This window comes from Diceros bicornis, chromosome 3, assembly GCF_020826845.1.
Source record: "Diceros bicornis minor isolate mBicDic1 chromosome 3, mDicBic1.mat.cur, whole genome shotgun sequence".
Lineage (NCBI taxonomy): Eukaryota > Metazoa > Chordata > Mammalia > Perissodactyla > Rhinocerotidae > Diceros > Diceros bicornis.
The window spans coordinates 78,238,551-78,259,324 of record NC_080742.1 but is presented as its reverse complement, the minus strand read 5'-3'; the positions used below and the strand labels follow the sequence as shown (position 1 = coordinate 78,259,324).

Sequence of the window (20,774 nt, the reverse complement as noted above, 5' to 3'; positions counted from 1 at the left end):
AAGGTCCTAATGTGCATCCTACTCTAAGGCCTCAAGAATTTTGGGAAAACTCAAAACAAAACTCAAAAACATTAAGAAAGAATCACAACATTTGTGTCTGTGAAAAAAAACAATACAACAAACAAAATCTCAACTGGTTACTACTTCCAAACTCTGGAAATGTCTACATTCAATAAGGGAGAAATCTAATAAATGTCATTTCAAGCTAATAAACTTTACCCTAATAAAAACAAAATAAAATTTAAATCTGGACATATCATTATTCTACTAATTCTGGCCAAAGAAAGAGTAGTTCACATGGTATAAGTATGAAAGCCTAACATATTATTTTTATAAAGTTAGCTATGGATAAGTATAATCAAAATATTCAACTATGTTTCAAAATTGAAGCAGAGTATTAAATCAATTCATTGAAGAAATGTAAGAGATTTTAAAAATGCAACTCAAATATTAGCAATCAATAAAATGCTCCCAGATTTGCCTCATGAAGTTTACATCCTGGAATTATCTACCATTTTGTTTCTGACATAAATCAGTAATTTTCTTACAAAATTCTGCATTGGTTTCTTAGTAAACACAATGCCATTTTTTTCCATTGTATCTGGTGAGGTAAAATACCTTGTTATAGGAAGTAGAAACAGAAATGATGTTTTTTATTTTGATCTGCATAAAGCAGTTTGAAAACCAGTCCCTACTCCCACCCCTGGATGAGGGGAGGACTGAAGTAATAACTATTGAGCTAGAGAGAGAATCAAAAGAATGCGAACAACAACACACAGAAAGCAAAGGGTATCTGAGAACACAGTTCAATTTTCTTACCACATTCTCCAAAGGTGCTGCACCAAACACTTTAAAGACAGGGTTGGGTTTGGAGGGTGAGATACAGAGGACAATAGCTTGCTGCCCTACTCGAGTAGTATATTCATCTAACGTGGCTCGAAGTTTCCTGAATCAGAGGATGAAAAGAGAATAAAAATAGTTAAAGAAGACAGAAATTACAGTGACACAGACAAAAAATTGACTTTAACTTGAGACAATTTATTCTGATATGTTTTCTTTTAGCTGAAATATGAAAAAGGGAGTGTGAGGTTTGCTATCCTGTTCAGCACAAATATGTACATACCTTTGCCCTAAAGACCAATGACTAGCCCACTGATATAAGGATCTACTACAGGTTTACCTCAGGACACAGCCACGACACAAAGCTGAACACGGCGAGTATCATCCTTCCTGATCTTAGCAACACCAAAGGGGTTTTCTCTTACTGCCACTTATAACAATAAAGATTACTGCTGAGATGTCCTCTTATAGACTTTGTTATATCATCTCCATGCTTAATGAGGGGGCCTTAAATGACCTGCTTCTAAATTCTTTGACTGATGTAGTCATTGTTTATGTCTCACTGACATAATTTTATCCAAAAATACCACTTCAAAAATGTCATTTCCAGATTTTCATTGTAATATAACCAATAATTCTTAGTCCTGCATTTTTTACAAACAAGGATAGAGTAAAGGAGCTTTTTCAAATATATCAACACTGGATGAAATACAAAGGCTGTCCTTTTCCTCTGAGATCATTAGCAATTATTTTAAAGTTCTACATTTCATAATTCTTCTGGGAACACAGTCTACCTTTTCAAGGGACTGGTGAGTCATGTCAATTCAAATAAAGCAAAGCCAACATATCTAAAATAAAGTTTTCCATCTTTCCCCAAAACCATGTACTGTTGTGTCTATGCCCCTTATAGCAAAGATATTTCTATAAATAATACATTCTAATTCCTCCTGCCTGTACTATCATTAAAGGAAATGAAAAGAATTGCCCATCTAGTGGTATACAACCTCTTTGTTTGCTGAAAGCTACTGTTAAGTACTTTTCTGGTTTCTCCTTCAGTTTCTTATAATCTTATGTTCTTAATATACCTGTATTTTCTAGCTTTCGTCACATATTATTTACACGGGCTGGCACTCCATTTGGATTCAACATTCCAAAAAACATCTAGAAAATTTGGATACAGTATTTAAAACGCCACAGGAAAAAACTTCTGGAACATTTTATAGACTAAATTTCTTGTCATATATGAATGCATGTTGTGCAACCTGTTGAACTATTAAGTCCTTCATGTACCACATCTGCGTAATAATCTTTCTTTGCAACCTACAAACTCATCAGAAGAAATAAAAATGAGCAACGGACCACATACCAAATGAGACATTTGGCAGCATTCCTTGAAGGAGTGGTCTATATTCACTGTCTCCAATTCCTCTCTTTCCATTCTCTCTTGAAGACACTCCAATCCTTTCATCCTTACCACTCCTCTGAAAACACTTGTCAAGTTCAATCATGATCTCCATGTTGCTAAATCTAATGGTCAGCAGCATTTGACAGAGCTGATCACACACCATTCTTCTTGAAACACATTTGCATTTGGTTTCCAGGACACCACTCTCTTGGTTTTCCTCCTGACTCATTGGTCGCTTCTTAGTCCTTTGATAGTTCCTCTCATCTCTCCAACCTCTATAGGGTAGAGCACTTCAGGCCTCAGTCCCTCACTCCCTAGGTGATCTCTTCCAGTCTCATAGTTTTTTGTTTTTGTTTTTGAGGAAGATTGGCCCTGTGCTAACATCTGTTGCCAATCTTCCTCTTTTTTTTTTTTTCCTCCCCAAACCCCAGGACATAGCCGTGTATCATAGTTGCAGAGCTGTAGCTCTTCTATATGGGACGCCACCTCAGCACGGCTTGATGAGCAGTGAGAAAGTCCGTGCCCAGGATCCAAACCGGCGAACCCCAGGCCGCCAAAGTGGAACACGTGAACTTAACTGCTATGCCACCGGGCTGGCCCCTCCAGTCTCATAGTTTTAAATACTACCTCTATGCTTATATCTTCAGCTGAGATCTGTCTGTTGAATTCCAGACTCATATATCCAACTGCTTATTCTGTGTCTACACTTAATGGTTAAGAGGTATTACAAACTTAACATGTCCAAAACCAAATTCCTGATTCTGTCCTACCTTCACTTCCATACCTGCTCCTCTTCCAATAAGTATCATCTCAATCCTTCCAGTAATCAGACCAAAAACCTTGAGGTCACCCTTTATTCCTTTTCTTCTCTCACACCCCACATCCAATCCATCAATGAATCATGCTGGAGTTGACTTCTGAAAGACATCCAGAACCTGACCACCTCTTACCACCTTTGCTGTTGCTCCATTGATTTTAAGACACTATCATTTCTGGCCTGGATTACTACAATAACCTCCTAATTGGTCTCCCTGTTTCCATTCTTATACTCCAAGAGTCTATTTTCCACGCAGCTGTCTGAGTGATCCCTTTAAAATACAAGTCAGATCATATCATTGCTTTGGTCAAAAGCCTTCACTGACTTTCCACCTCACTCAGAGTAAGAGTCAAAGCCCTTATATTGGACCAAAAGACTCCATGATGTGGCTCTCCACTACTACTGTGACCACATCTCCTCTCATTCTCTCCCTAGCTGTTCCTCAAACATGACTACCATGTTCCTTCCCACTTCAGAATCTTTGTTCATGGGCAAGCCCCGCGGCTTAGCGGTTAAGTGCGTGCGCTCCGCTACTGGCGGCCCGGGGTTTGGATCCCGGGCGCGCACCGACACACTGCTTGTCCGGCCATGCTGAGGCCGCATCCCACATACAGCAACTAGAAGGATGTGCAGCTATGACATACAACTATCTACTGGGGCTTTGGGGAAAAAAAGGAGGAGGATTGGCAATAGATGTTAGCTCAGAGCAGGTCTTCCTCAGCAAAAAGAGGAGAATTGGCATGAATGTTAGCTCAGGGCTGATCTCCCTCACAAAAAAAAAAAAAAAAAGAAGAATCTTTGCTCTTGCTATTCCCTCTGCCTGAAAAGCTCTTTTCCTGGATATCAACATGGTTGCGCTTTCAATTACTTCAGGTCTCTGTTCAAGGTTGCTGATCAAGAGGATTTCCCAGACCATCCTTATAAAAAAAGAGAAACTACAATATCCCCCTAATCTCCTAACCTATTTTCCTCACTTCACTTCATTTTTTTCCATAACACACCATCATCTGACATATTAGATGTTTATTTTCTCTTTTTCTCCACTAGAATGTAAGCTCTTTAAGGGAATTTGTTTCATTCATTGTTATAGTGTCCCAAGGCCTAGAACAATGCCTGGGGTATAGAGCAGGCATATAAATTTTCTCTGAATGAATTAATGTGATATTATACATCTGTTAATCATATTTCTAGTTTCATTTTTTTAATTTTGTAAGAGAACTTTAAAGTTTCTGTCATCAAGGATTCTAACTTGGTATCCTTGGTGAACCTAATAATGTACGTTCTAACCCTATCATCCACACCATGAGGTATTTGGGGGAATAGCAACAACATGGATAAGGGGGCCCTCACCGAAGCAAACGTGTTTGCTGTCTCTTCCGGATAGATGGATTAGACTCAAACACATGGGGCCGTTTCCGTTTCTTTCCTGTTGCCACAGCGGCAGCAGCAGCCATTCCCACAGGACCTGAAATAATAATGTATGTGCTAAGATTAGGCAGAGCCTGTTAACTGTACAAGACAGAAAATAATTAAAGGTACAAAAAAGGTAGCATTTATTACCTAATATGTTATCAATAAATACAGAATGTTCCTGACATTATCAATGTATTTCACTATTGTTCAACATGAATCATATTTTAATTTACCAATAAAACTTACAATGAATCTTTTTAAAAAGTGAATGACTTACACCTCCCCACCACACACCCGCCTGAATTTTATATAATGTTGTTTTTTGTTTTGTTTTGCCAGCACGCCCATACTGTTAAGGCAATATTCTCAGAGGTGCTAGATGAAATTACAGCACTGAGAGGAAGAGCTTGCCAAAACAAAAAACAAATTTCAAATTTCATTTCCATCCCTGTGCCCCTCTTTCCATTACCCCAAGACATTGCCAAGTTAAGGAAGTCAGAGGCAATCACTCATACTTGGAACTCCAACAACACTTATAAGAGGAATATCTGGAAGAACAGCATCTTAATTGAACATTTTTTTTTGTATATCTGAGAATTACGCCCCAAATGGAGTTGTTGACTACAAAGCCAAGTTGGCGAAAGCATCCTGGCAGCAAAGAAATGAAAACTGTCCCACCCAAAGGAAAAAATGTGAGTAAAAGTTGGTCTGGCTTGCCCTGAAACTAACGACTAAACTAAAGGGTAGGCCCTAAGGCCCTGTTAGAGTCTCTGATTCTTGGAATCTCAACACAGCAACGACATTCCTTTTTTTTTTTTTTTTTAATAGACAATCCACCTTTATCCTTTCTTGTGAACCCTGCAAAAGGCTTAAATGAAAATTAAGTTTAATTGCTCACATTTATACTGGCATATATGTTATATATGTCCTAAGTGGCTCAACTAAAAGAAGACTTCCTGAAAATCTAGATGAGCCTACCTATGTTGTTTAGTAGTATAATCAGTCTGACTTAAATAAATCCATCTAAAGAGCCCCAAAGCAAGTCAAAAATAAACTAATGTGTTTTACCTTCATCATAAACAGCTGGTAGAAGAAAAAAATCTTATTGATGCATTTTTTTCCCAATATTTTTAAATTGTGGTAAGAACACTTAACATGAGATCTACTGTCTTAAATTTTTAAGTGTACAATACAGTATTGTCAAATATAGGCACAATGTTGTACGGCAGATCTCTAGAACTTACTCATCTTACATAACTGAAACTTCATACCTGTTGAACAGCAACTCCTCATCTCCATGTCCCAGCCCCTGACCACCACCATTCTACTCTCTACTTCTATGAGTTTGACTAGTTTAGATATCTTATATAAATGGAATCATGCAGTATCTTTCCTTCTGACCTAGCTTATTTCACTTAGCATAATGCCCTCAAGGTTCATCCATGTTGTCACATTTGGCAGGATTTCCTTCTTTTTAAAGGCTGAATAATACTCCATTGTGTATATATATATACCACATTTTCTTTATCCATTCATCTGTCAATGGACATTTAGGTTATTTCCACATCTTGGCTATTGTGAATAATGCTGCAATGAACACAGGAATGCAAATATCCTTACGAGGTACTAATTTCAATTCTTTTGAATAAGTATCCAGAGGTAGAATTTTTTGAGGAACTTTCATACTATTTTCCATAGAGGCTGCATCATTTTACATTCCCACCAACAGCATACAAGAGTTCCAATTTTCCTATATCCTTGCCAATATTTATCTTTTGTTTTTTTGATAATAGCCATCCTAACTGGTATGAGGTGGTATCTCATTGTGGTTTTGATTTGCATTTCCCTGATAATTAGTATACCTGTTGGCCATTTGTATGTCTCCTTTAGGGAGATGTCTACTCCCTAAAATGGATGTCCATTTTCCAATCAGGTTATTTGTTTTTATGCTATTGAGTTGTAGGAGTCCAACATATTATTAAGACTTTCAAATATATAGCAAAGTTAAAAGAAATTTACAGTGAACATTCATATATCTGCCACCTAGACTCTATCATTAACATTTTACTGTATGTATCTATCCATCTTTCTGTCCATTCATCAACCCATATTGGTTTGGTTTTTGTTTTTTTCAATGTACTTCAAAGTAAACTGCAGTATGATTCCCCTAAATACTTCAGTAGGAATATCATTAGCTAGAGTTCAATACTTGTTTACAAATTTTTTCCTTTGAGGTAAAATCTACATATAATGAAATGTACAAGTCTTAAGTGTACATTCAATCAATTTTGAAAAATGTATACACGTATGAAACCCAATTTCCTATCAAGATATATAACAATACCATCACTGTGAAAAGTTCTTTCATGCCCCTTCCCAGTCACTTCCCACCCTACCTCCCAAAGGTACCCACAATTCTGAATTTTTTTACCCTACATTTGTTTTGCCTATTCTAGAACTTCAAATAAATGGAATCAAACAGTATATATTCTTTTGTGTAAGGTTTCTTTCACTTAGAATAACGTTTTTGGGATTCATCTACGTTGTTATATGTATCAGTAGTTCCTATTTATTGCTCAGTAATATTCCAGAGCATGAATAAACCACAGTTTATCCATTATCCTATTGATGGACACTTGGGCTATTTCCAGTTTTAGGCTATTATGAATAAAGCTGCTTAAGTTAATTAATTTATTTATTTACAAATTCAATGCAATTCAAATAAAAATCCCAATATGGGTTTTTGTGGAACTTGATAAAACTGATCTTAAAATTTAAATGGAAGTGCAAAATGCCAAGAATAGCTAGAACAATTTGGAACATTTTAAAAATGGAAGGGGGCACTCATCCTACCAAATATCAATAGTTACTATAAAGCTATAGTCATTAAGACAGTGTGGAACTGACTGAAGGAAAGACAAACAAACCAATGCAACTGCATTAACAGTTCACAAACACCCTCCCATGTCAGAAGACAGAGGTGGGAAAAGGATGGACTATTAAAAATATGGTGCTGGGGGGCCGGCCTGGTGGTGCAAGTGGTTAACTGCGCGCACTCTGCTTTGGCGGCCCAGGGTTTGTAGGTTCGGATCCCAGGTGGGCACTGACATACCACTTGTTAAGCCATGCTGTGGCAGCGTCCCATATAGGGTAGAGGAAGACGGGCATGATGTTAGCTCAGGGCCAATCTTCCTTGACAAAAACCAGGAGGATTGACATTGGATGTTAGCTCAGGGCTGATCTTCCTCACACACACACAAAATATATATATATGATGCTGGGACAACTGTCGGTATGGAAAAATAATGAAACTAGATCCATACATCACACCATACACAAAAACAAATTCCAGGTGGATCAAAGACCTAAATGTAAAATAACAACATCAATAAAAACAAAAACTACTTTCCAACTTCTATAATAAACTATTGGAGAATATTTATAAACTCAGGGTTAAGAATAATTGCTTAAACAAGACTCCAAAAGGATAAACTGTAAGGTAAAAGACTGACAAATTGCACAAAAATATAATTCAAAAATCTTTATAGACAAAAAGAAATAAAAAATTGGGGGAGGGAGTGGGCAACAAAGTAGAAGATATTTGCAATACATATTACCAAGAAAAAATTAGTATTAAAAAATATATCAATGACTCTTACAAATCAATAAGAAAAACAGACAACCCAGCTGGAAAATGGACAAAGGTATAAACAGGAAATATGCAAAAAAAAGAAAAGTGAATAGTGAATAAAAATCTGAAATGGTGCTCTATCTTGTCTTCCTGCACTGGCTAGAACATCTAGCTCAGAGATAAGCAAATTAAACCAACAGTGAGATACTATTTCATACCCAACAGACTGGCAAAAATGAGAAACGACTGACAATACTAAATGTGGTGAGGATTAGAAGCAACAGGCACTGTAGTACACTGCTAGTGGGAATGTAAATTAAGACAACAATTTGGAAAAGCATTTGGAATATCTAGTAAAGTTGAAAATGTGCCCTCCAATTCCACTCCTGGGTATACCCTCAAGTAGTGTTTTTCAAACTGCAGGTGTCTGTCTTTTGGCGGCTCATGAGTAGTTTCTTTCTTTCTTTTTTTTAAATAAAATAGAATAAATTGAAAGAGACTAGAACGTATCAGAGTGTGTCACTTGCAGTAGGGGGAAGTATCACTTCATGAGAAATTATTTCAGTTTTATGTGCATTTGTTTATTCTCAATCGCAATGTAAAATGTATTACTGTGGGACACTGTCAAAAGAGTCTGAAAACCAATGCCAAGAGAAACTCCCACAATATGCACAAGAAAAGATGTAAAATAATTCTCATTTGAAGCAATTGTAATAGCAAAAAATTATAAACAACCTAAGTGTTCTGCCAATATTTGAGATGTTCAGATAATAAATGGAACTCAACAGTTAAAATGAAAATATATAGCTACATTATCAACATGAATGAATCTCAGAAAAATAATACTGAATGAAATAAACATAACGTTACAGAAAGACGGGTTCGGAGTGATACCATTCATATAAAATTTAAAACATGCCAAACAATGCTAAATATCATTTATTGATACATACACATACAGCAAAAATATGAAAGAAATGTAAGAAAATTATAAAGACCTAATTCAGAATAGTGGTTACCTCAGTGGAGGGAGGGAAGAGAATAGAATTAGAAAAAGCAGCAACACACTACCCTTCCCTCTCCATTTACCTTACTTCATTATTTTCTTCAGATCACTCAGTGCTTTCTGAAATTATTTTACTTTATTATTTGTATCCTTCTTCCCACCACTGGTCTGTAAGCTCCTTCAGGAGCAAGCTCTTGCCTGTCTTGCTCATAGTATCTATATATAGTAATATATAGTATACTGTAATTCATCAATAATTGTTGAATGATTAAATGGTAGATCACTTCTACCAGCTGAGCCTCAGTTTCCACACCTTCCACATGGAAGGTTTAGATTAAAGTCCTTCTGTAATCTTAACACTATGACAATGCAGTACAGTAATACAGCAAAACTATGTCTCAAAAGCATCTTCCTTCCTAGGAAAGAAGTTGACTTGGATTCATTATGTTAGGATGCCCTCTTCTGGAAAGTATAAAAATTTCAAAAATATATTTTATAAATATTTCATATATGTTTTGCTACTAAGCCTTATTTTTAAATTCACCATTCCAGAAATATACAGTGGATAATAACTGACAGTAATAAGGTTATTACATATAAGACATTGCATCTGTCTTCCTCCCCTTATATACAGCATATACTAAAAACATGTAGTATTTTGACTATTCCTAATCATGGATTTCCTGTCCAGCTTTTCCTAAATATCTTCTAAGATCAATTTTCATTTTATAATATTAGACCCACCTAGGCATGGTTTACATGGAGTATTCCATATAGTGCTAAACATACAATGTAAATAGCAAAGAGAATGATACAAAACATAGCCCAGCTTTAAGTCATTTAGCAGCCCAGAAAATCTCAAAATCTTAAATTGGATTAAGATGATCTAGGATTGATAGTGCCCTAAGGCATCTGGCAGAAGCAAATAAAAATCCTCTCTAGAGGATGATAATATTATTCTAGACCTCAAATTATTTCTAAAAATAATTTTCCAAATACACCATCCAGCATTCATTCAAATATAACCAATACATAAACAGAAAAACCAACATGAACAAGAAACAGCACTAACAAAATATAACAGAAACAGATCCACAGGTACTTTAGAGAGTAGAATTAACAAATGGATTGTAAAATTATAATGCTCACTTTACTCATGGAGATTAAAAATATTTTTTTTCCACAACTGGAAACTGTAATTGTGCAAATTTGGGAGGAAAAAAACCACACTAGACATTCTAAAACTAGAAAACAAAACTATTAACTATTACCAAAATTAGTAATTCAATGGACAGATTTAAAAGCACCTTAGACACAACTGAAGAGAAAAATTAATAAACTGGAAAACAGTCAGATGAAACTACATAGAATGAAGCATAAAGAGACAAAAGGATAGTAATACAGAATAGAGGGTAAGAGACATAAAGGATTCAGTGAGGAAGACTAATATATTTAATTGGAGTCATAGAAGGGGAAGAGATGGAATGGAGCAAAACTGAAGCAAAATCTAGTGACTAAGATTTTCCAGAATTGATGAAAGACACCAATCCACAGATTTAAGATGTTCAAAGAATACTAAATAGGGCCGGCCCCGTGGCGCAAGCGGTTAAGTGCATGCGCTCCGCTTCAGTGGCCCAGGGTTCGCTGGTTCGGATCCCGGGCGTGCACTGACGCACCGCTTGGCAAGCCATGCTGTGGCGGTGTCCCATATAAAGTGGAGGAAGATGGGCAAAGATGTTAGCCCAGGGCCAGTCTTCCTCAGCAAAAAAAAAAAAAAAAAAAAAGAGGAGGATAGGCAGATGTTAGCTCAGGGCTGATCTTCCTCACACACACAAAAAAAGAATGCTAAACAGAATAAATGAGAAGAAATCTAGAGCCAGATATATCACAAAAACTAAATACAGAGAAAATCTTAAAAGCACTTGGGGGGAGGGGCCTGTGTGGGAGATAACTTTCAAAGGAGCAGCTGTTAGAATGAAACATCTGAATTCTCAAAAGCAACATGGAAACCAGAAGACTATGGAACAGCATCTTCAATGTGAGGAATGAAAGTAACTGCTAACCTAGAATTCCATACCCAGTGAGAATATTCCTCAAGATTGAAGGTTAAAAACATTCTCAGACAAGCAAAAACTGAGAGACTTTGCTACTAGCAGATTTATGCTGAAGGAAATACTAAATGGTGTCTTTAGGCAGAAGAAAAATTCTCAGAAGGCAAGCTGGAGATAAAAGAAAAAATGAACATTATGTATAGAACAAAAATAGTGGCTTGTAGGGCTTAAAATGTACACAGAATTAATACACAGGACAACAATAGCATATAGATCAGGAACAGGGGAATGAAATTCAAATGTTCTAAGAAACTTGCATTATCCCTGAAGAGGATATAAGTACCAATTACATAACTTCACTTACTGAGATAGTGACGGTTGTATGTGATAATTTCTAGGGATACCACTAATAGTAAAAGAATATATATACCTTCCAAACTAACAAGAAAAAAATAAAAACTTTTCAGTCACTCCAAAAGAAAACACAAAGGAAAGTAAATATAGACTAGGTAGGATGAAGAGAAAGCATATAGTAAAGATGATAGATTTAAACCCAAGTATATCAGTGATTACATTTAATGTAAATGGACTAAATGCCTCAGTTAAAAGTCAAAAGATTGTCAGAATGGATGAAAAAAACAAAACCAAAGTCATATCACTAATAGTATGTGATTCTAGAACTTAAGTCTCAGTATAACACAGTTATAAGCTGTAAATAAAAGGCTTTAAAAAAATGTGAAGATACTATATAAAGATAAATGTTGAGAGTACCTGTACCCTAGGCTCTTTCAGATATGCATGGTATCAAGAATTAAGCAAAAATGAAGAGCTTCCAATTCAAACAACATTACCTGCAGCAGCCAGATGGGCTGTTACCTCATCAGCCGCTGTGGAGTTGAGTATATCTGAATCATCATAAGAGGTGTCCTCGGGAGAAGAAGGTGAGTCTTCATCAGCACTCAGCATACTGTGTTCAGTGTAGGTGGCCACATGGACCTGCTGTACTTGCTGGGCCACAGCATGGGCTTCTATGGTGGCCATGTGTTCAGTTTTGATCACTCCGTGTTCCTCCATGACGATCTACTGTCAGAAAAAATGGCAAAGAACAGGATTCAGTGTATAGTGTAACACAATGCTTAAACTAAGAGATATTCTCCTCAAAAGCAGAAGAAATTTGATAAACCTTCAATTTCACTACATACCTCACTATACCAAGTCATAGGAAATGGGAAGCACCACTCAAATATGACATAAAAATGGTATAATATTTTCCTTATGTGGAACCATTCTGATGGAAATGCATTGTGCTAATTTTATACCTCAGGTCAAAAAACAATAAATAGCCTTAACATTACATATAATAATAAAAAGATATTTAAAAGATCCCAGTGACTAGCATTTGACATTGTGGACATAAAAACACTAAGTAAGTAAGTGAAATACTTAACATTTCTCCCAAATGAAACACAAATGGGAGTTAAACATTTTTTTCCAAAAAATGCAACCATTCAAATTGGTTTTTCTGCTTATAAAACTGTGCTTCTTGTAAACCCTGAAATGATGTGGTAATTTGTAAAGCAGCAAGAAAAAGATGTGCTCTCCTACTGCACTTATAATCTGCCCCATCTTCCCCTGTCCCCCAACCTACAGAGTAGTGTGCTATCCTTAAAAAAAATTTTGAAGCATACATACACCTGATTTAAAATAAAAACATGTTCACATTACACATATTATTCTATAATTTGCTTTTTTCATATTATAATATATCTGGACATTTTGACATGTCAAAACATACAGATCTATCTTACCTTTCTAAATAGCTGCAGAATACTTCATTGTATGGATGTGCCATAATTATGCAACCAATCACCTACTGATACATAGCAAGGATGCTTCCAAATTTTTGCTATTGTAAACATCAGTGAAGTGAACATCCTTGTATTTAAAATATTGCATATTGGTTCCTCGAAAAACTTAAAAGGAATTACCATATGACCCAGCAATTTCACTTCTGGGTATATACGAGAAGAACTGAAAGTAGGGTCTCAAATGGCTATTTTTATACCCATGTTCATACCAGCTTTATTCACAATAGCTAAAAGGTGGAAGCAACCCAACTATCCATTGATTGATGAATGAGTAAACAAAATGTGGATATACATACAATGGAATATTAATCAGCCTTAAAAAGAAAGGATTGCAAACTAGGAATAGAGGGGAACTTCCTCAACTTGATAAAAAAAAAAAAAAGTCTACTTAATGGTGAGAAACTAGAAGCTTTCTCGCTAAGATCAGGAACAAGGCAAGGATATCCCCTCTCACCAGTCCTTTTCAACATTGTGCTGGAAGTTCTAGCTAATGCAGTAGGACAAGAAAAAGAAATAAAAGAAAACTGTCTTTTTTCACAGATGACATGATTGTTCCGAAAGAATCAACAAAAACACATCCTGAAACTAATAAGTGATTATAGCAATGTTGCAGGATACAAAGTTCATATACAAAAGCCAATTGCTTTCCTATATACCAGTAATAAACAACAGAATTTGGAATAAAAAACACAATACCATTTACATTAACAACCAAAAAAATAATATACTTAAGTACAAATCTAACAAAATATATACAAGAGCTATATGAGGAAAACTACAAAACTCTGATGAAAGAAATCAAAGAAGAACTAAAAGAGAGAGACAGTCTAATTCATGGATAGGAAGACTCAATATTGTCAAGATGTCAGTTCATCCTAACTTGACCTATAGATTCAATGCAATCTCAATCAAAATCCTGGCAAGTTATTTTATAGATACTGACAAATGATGCTAAAGTTTATATGGAGAGGCAAAAGACCCAAAATTGCTAACATGATATTGAAGGATGAGAACAAAGTTGGAAGACTGACACTACTTGACTTCAAGACTTACTATAAAGCTACAATAATCAAGACAATGCGGTATTGGTGAAAGAACAGACAAACAGATCAATGGAACAGAATAGAGAGCCCAGAAATAGATCCCTCTAAATATAATCAACTGATCTTTGACAAAGAAGCAAAGGCAATATAACGGAGCAAAGACAGTCTCTTCAACAAATGGTGCTGAAACAACTGGACATCCACATCCCAAAAAATAAATCTAGACACAGACTTTATACCCTTCACAAAAATTAACTCAAAATGGATTGTAGACCTAAATGTGAACCACAAAACTATAAAACTTCTAGAAGATAACACAGGAGAAAACCTAGATGACTTTGGGTACAACCATGAATTTTTAGGTACAACACCAAAGGTACAATCCATGAAAGAAAGAATTGATAAGCTGGACTTTATTAAAATTAAAAACTTCTTCTCTATGAAAGACACTGTAAAGAGAATGAGAAGATAAGCCACCAACTGGGAGAAAATATTTGCAAAAGACACATCTGATAAAGGACTGTTTTCCAAAATATATAAAGAATTCTTAAAACTGAACAATATGAAAATGAACAACCTGATAAAAAATGGCAAAAGACCTGAACAGACACCTCACCAAAGATATACAGATGGCAAATAAGCATCTGAAAAGATGCTCAACATCCTAAATCATTAGGGAATTGAAAATTAAAACAATGAGATAACACTACACACCTACTAAAATGGCTAAAATCCAAAACACCAACACCACCAAATGTTGACAAGGATGTGGAGCAACAGGAATTCTCATGCATTGCCGGTGGGAATGCAAAATGGTACAGCCACTTCGGAAGACAGTTGGGCAGTTTATCACAAAACCAAACATACTCTTACAATACAATCCAGTAATTGTGCTCCTTGGTATTTACCCAAAGGAGCTGAAAACTTATGTCCCTAAAAAAACCTGCACACAGATGTTTATAGCAGCTTTATTCATAATTGCTTAAATTTAGAAGCAACCAAACTGTCCTTCAGTAGGTGAATGGATAAACAAACTGCGGAACACCCAAACAATGGCACATTATTCAGCACTACAAAACATGAGCTATCAAGCCATGAAAAGACATGGAAGAACCTTAAATGTATATTACTAAGTGAAAGAAGACAACCTGAAAAGGCTACACATTGTATGATTCCAAACATATGAAGTTCTGGAAAACGCAAAACTATGGTGACAGTAAAAGGATCAGTGGTTCCCAGGGGTAGGGTGGAGGGAGAGATAAATAGGTGGAGCACAGAGGATTTTGTAGGGCAGTGAAACTACTGTATATGATACTATAATGGTAGATACATGTCATTATACATTTTTCTAAACCCATAGAAAGTACACAAAGAGCGAACCACACTGTAAATTATGGACTTTGGGTGATTATGATGTGTCAGCGTAGGCTCACTCATTGTAACAAATGCACCACTCTGGTGTGGGATGTTGATAGTGAGGGAAGCTGTGTCTGTGGGGGGGGGACAAGAGTCCACGGGAAAACTGTACTTTCCCCTCAATTTTATTTGTCAATTATACCTAAATAAAGGTTAAAAAAAATAAATAAAAGAGATTCTGACACATGCTACAACCTGGATGAACTTTGAAGACATTCTGCTAAGTGTAATAAGCCAGTCACAAAAGGAAAAATACTGTGTGATTCTACTTATAAGAGGTACCTTGAGTAACCAAATTCATACAGACAGAAAATAGAAGGGTGGTTGCAAGGGGCTGCAGGGAGGGGCAGCTGGGGAGTTGTCTTAGGGTTTCAGTTTTTGCAAGATGAAAACAGTTCTGGAGATTGGTTGCACAAAAATGTGAATGTACTTACTACTGAACTGTACACTTAAAAATGGTTAAGATGATAAATTTTATGTTATGTATATTTTACCACAGTTAAAAAAAATATCAGCCCTGACACAAGTTTAACTTCTGTGCAAAAAATGAATGACTAATCTTAGAGCAGAATAATAAAACTAGCCATTATCATCTTAAAATAAAAAAAACCTCTACATATTATTTGATTTATTTTTAAATAAATTCTTAAAGGTAAAATTTCTGGGTCAAGGGTGTATGTACTGTAAATTTTGATGCATATTGAAAAGGTGAGTGTTTAATTTCTGTGCTAACATAATCCCTACCTATATAACCTCCCCCCAAACATATACTTGAAATTTAACTATCATATAATAGTATACAGCACTGCATATATAGAGTTTACAAAAACGGGGGGGCGGGCAGCCATAAAGATACAGTAATGTGCCTTTATGGCCACAAGTGAAAAAGAACATACTTATCTATCCATGCAAACTTTTTCTCTCATTTTTATTCTACTCTACTGTAAAACTCGGATTTTCCTTCTTTGAGAACTTCTAAAATCCTTTGTTCCTCTGAGTAACAGCTTTCTTAAGCCTCATCCTGATATGTCTTTTTTCTTCAGGTCAACTCTTTCCATGTAGATGACCAAATTTTTACTTTTCTGAGGCTCTTGACTTCTATTTTATATTCTTGCGCTGTTTCCAATTTTTTTTTTTTTTGCTTTAACTTTTAGTTATCTCTTTTCACTCTCATACCACTATACATATCACAACATATCCTCCTAATCCAGTGATTCTTAACTTTGGGACTATTCATGAATATTATCTCAAGTATTATGTATTTCAAAATAAAATTCACTTTAATTACAAAATAAAACCACCACAGGATGCCACAAATCCAAAAAGATTAGGAATCACTCAGCTATCATTTGAACCCCTTTCCCACACTTTCTTTTCTGCTTGAGGTCATCTCCCCAGCCCTGTACTTCTGTGTGGCATAATACCTTCATGAACAAACTCACATCCTCATTTCTTCAAATGAAGCTTTTGAAGAGGTACCTGGTAAAAGAGTACGTATTTAATAGAGAAAAGGATAAAGAAAATATAGTAAAATGTTAACATTTAGGAAATCTGGGTAATGAGAATTCTTTACACTATTTTTGCAACTTTTCTAGAAATCTGAAATTATGTCAAAATAAAAACTTTTTTTAAAAAGAGAGGTACCTGATAAGGTTTCTTCCATATCCTATGATTGGTGTATTTCACGATATTCAAGGGGAATACATCCTACCTCCAGATTTGTAAATATCTAAAATGCAATTTAACACACTATTTAAGTCACACAATTAAACATAATACACAGGAGGAAGACACCGTTAAATTACTATCCTTCCATCCATTTCACTGTTCTTCTAGTCTAAGAGACGAACTGCTTAGGGCATTTTAAATTCTGGGTACTTCAAAACTGTTTTTAAATGATTTGGGATTAGATAGCATCTAACTGCTTTTCAAAGGATTTGTACGCTATGCACTTGGCATAATGGATTTCAATTCTTTTCTCCAGAATGCAGTTCACAGCATAAATCAATAGGACTGTCTGCTTCACAGGCTTGTCACTTCTGCCCAGTGCCTCATCTCTTTCTACCTCTCTCCCCATCCCATCCTTCAGCCTCTAGCCATTTTTATTCAGCATACTCTATAAAAAGCAAAGGCAAAGCTATTTCAGCCTTCTTTGAACTAGACTGGGATACTTGTAAATGATGCTTTCAATGTTTTCATAAAATAATAAACAAAACAGATTGTCTAAAGCCAGACATGACTGGCATACACATAGTGCTGGAGATCATCATACCCTACCCCACCTAAGTTATTTTTAGTGAAGCATTTTAGCTTTCATCCACGAGGAGTCAAATTCTTTGGAAAGCAAAAGTTACAGGAACTGCTAATAGATGAAAACATATTAGATAATATGAATTTTAAAAACCAGCACAGACTGCTACTGATATCCTGAACCCCTGGACAAGTTACTTAACCTCTAAGCCTCAATTTCAACTTTTTTTTTTAATGAAAAAAAAAAGATGGCACCTATCCTCAAAAGGATGTGAGGATTAAATGAGACTATCTAGATAAAGTGAGGAACACAGTACCCAGCACATAAATGCTCAACATTAATTATTATGACGATGCCAGAATTCCCATGTCTTTATGATTCTATCCTTCTTGACTCTTTACCTAACTAATCTCACAAAGACTGGACCTCAATTTCTTCATCTTTAAATGAGACATCCATCTCTGAGGATATGGTTTTCTTAATCATGTGGAAAAGATTTTGAGTCAGTCATCTAAAAAGCCCTTATTATATATTTAACTCCAACAACTGAAATACTGTTCTCCTAGACATAAAATAAGGAAACTATAAGGAACCAGTGCCCCTAACATAATTTCATGAGAGTGCACAAAACGGAGAATCAGCAGATGGAACCAACAGTGATTCCTCTGAACAGATGGGAAAAGCAACATGAAAGCACGGGCAACATATAATGACCTGTGACTCCAAACACCACATCCAAATAAAAGACATATCTATCACCCGGAGCCCGTGAGGGTCAGCAGATTAATCAGCACTCCATTTTTAAAAAATCATTCTCCAAAACAATAACATAACACAGTAGCAATTTTACTAAAACCTCTTTCTTAGCCTGGACCATCACCTGGAGGTGCAACATGTGCGTAATCTGAAGGTTCTTCTTTATTATATAAACTTTATTATATAAACTTCTTTATTATATAAATCTGAAGGTTCTTCTTTATTATAATATATAAATATATTATATATATTATATATTATATAATATATTATATTATATAAACTTATATATTATATAAACTTCTTTATTATGTAAGGGTTGGAGAGGGGGCAGTTTGACACAGAGGGGTTCCTACGTTTGCCATTCTAGGCCAGTAAGGGTGGGGCTGAAAGATAATGGAAGAGAGTACAGAAAAACAGATTTTCTTGTCCCAGAGCACCCCGGTAGTTGCAGTCAATAATACCTAGGGAGCTTCTGGAATTTGGATGAAATGTCCAAGGGAGTTAAATTTAGTCTAATCCACACACAAGGGATGAGACTAAGTGCAGAGTATTTTAAAAATCAAAGCAGGAAGAAGAGCAGGCCAGGAAATCTAATCAAGGTATAAACTAAATGTAAAAGAAGGCATTAGTCTAATCAATAGCATTATCACATCAAAAGAAAAGCTGCAAGAACTGCCTAAGGGAAAGTCTCAGAGCAAGCCTGTATCTACAGTCCAAACTAGGGACAGGAAAACCCAGAGGCACCACTTACATTCCTGGACAGGTCCAGAATCTAAACTCCATACTTAGGACAGAAATTTCACCCAACAGAACAGCTTTCTCAAAAAAAGCCTCAAGTCAACGACAGGATTTGATTGTTGAGGGACAAAGGGTAATGAATCAAAATCTCACCACAATAGGAAAAATAAAAAAACTGCACAAGAAAGTCAAAGCAAAAATAGAATCAAGGTAAAATGTGGCTTAATTCTGAGTAATAAATGGAGTTTAAGATAAGAAGAATCCATTTGACCTTCCTAGGAATATTCTCTCTCAAAGAGCACTAATATCCTATCTTCACACAGTGAGGGAGTCAGGAGATACTATTAAAAGCAGACGGACGAACTTAGTATTACAAAGTAACTATGAAAACTAGAGGAGAAAGGAAGAGAATACTGTGGAGTAATCCTCATACAGAAGGAAGTCAAAAATGTCCAAGTTTGATAAATCAAGAAAAAGTGGTATAGACATATTATTTAAAGTTATAGAAGTATTATTGTTTGATAATACTATAAACAAAATAGTTAAACTATAAACAAAAACAGTTGAAGTAAATGTCTCTGAAAAGTGGAACGAGGGGTAGGGGAAGAGTGTGGCAAAAGGCCATTGATTTGTATTATAAACCCTGCCATTTGACCTTTTATCATATGAATGTATTACTTTGACTTCTAGCAAAATAAACTTTAAACACAAATAACTATAACATAGCCTTCCAAACTGATCCTTTGAAACTTAAAATTAAATGACATGCTAGAGCAAACTATCACTAGAAAAATCAAGTCCCTTTCTTATGCTTAGACAGCACAGTTCAACTTTAGAAATAGTCTTGAGTAAGACTAACTTGCTAATTTGGAGCATCTGAAACTAACAAAATTTTGTATGACTGCAATCATAAATTTTTCATTCCAATATGCTGATTAAATTTTAAATATTAATATTAATAACAGCCCAACAACCCAGTTAATAATGATGCTTTATATAATACATGAGAAAGACAGGCTTTACCGCACAACTTCATAATGACTGAAGGGTGAGTGGATGGTTTTGTGAAAACAATGTTGTTAGCTCACTGAAGGTATCACTTGGCTCCATAAAGTCTCTATGAATAGTAGCTATCATAATTTGCTCCTTAATAAACAGCTGGGGTAACTGGTTGCACATTTTAATTACTAAAGCTAAACCCAGGCAATTACAGTTTCTATAATTCTCCTATAAGGTTGTGCTGGCTATTCATCTCTTGTCTCTCACTTCCATGCCCTCTCTTCTATACTTGTTCTGAACTGCTGGGCTGGGTCAGTTAACCTTGTTAAGCAGACTTGCATGCCAGCTTCCTATTAGGTTTTACCAAGGGGAGGCAACAGATGGGAAGAAATGGGAAGAGGCAGGGAGAAGGGATTTCCTTGCTGTTTTCATTCCTATCAAAGTGGCTCCAGCAACAGAGGACAGCTTCATCTCCCAACTCCAGCTGTGCCCCTTCTCCCCTGGTGGTTGAGCACCAGCCACATGGTATCTCACTCA

General features: G+C 35.7%; 1 protein-coding gene across 5 annotated transcripts in view; it reads right to left on the bottom strand.

Moving 5' to 3' along the window:
- NRF1 (nuclear respiratory factor 1) overlaps positions 1-20,774 on the bottom strand; it is a 130,320-nt gene that overhangs the window by 70,856 nt on the left and 38,690 nt on the right. For 3 of the 5 annotated variants that reach the window (XM_058529803.1, XM_058529841.1, XM_058529813.1), the window contains 3 exons: positions 12,015-12,246; positions 4,413-4,527; positions 820-946 (listed from right to left, as the gene is read on the bottom strand). In XM_058529803.1, the coding sequence (XP_058385786.1) occupies positions 820-946; positions 4,413-4,527; positions 12,015-12,237 (465 nt within the window). In that variant the 5' untranslated portion in view covers positions 12,238-12,246. Of the gene's footprint in view, positions 1-819; positions 947-4,412; positions 4,528-12,014; positions 12,247-16,914; positions 16,947-20,774 lie in introns of those variants that run through there. The other 2 variants (XM_058529823.1, XM_058529832.1) reach the window with 2 other exon arrangements.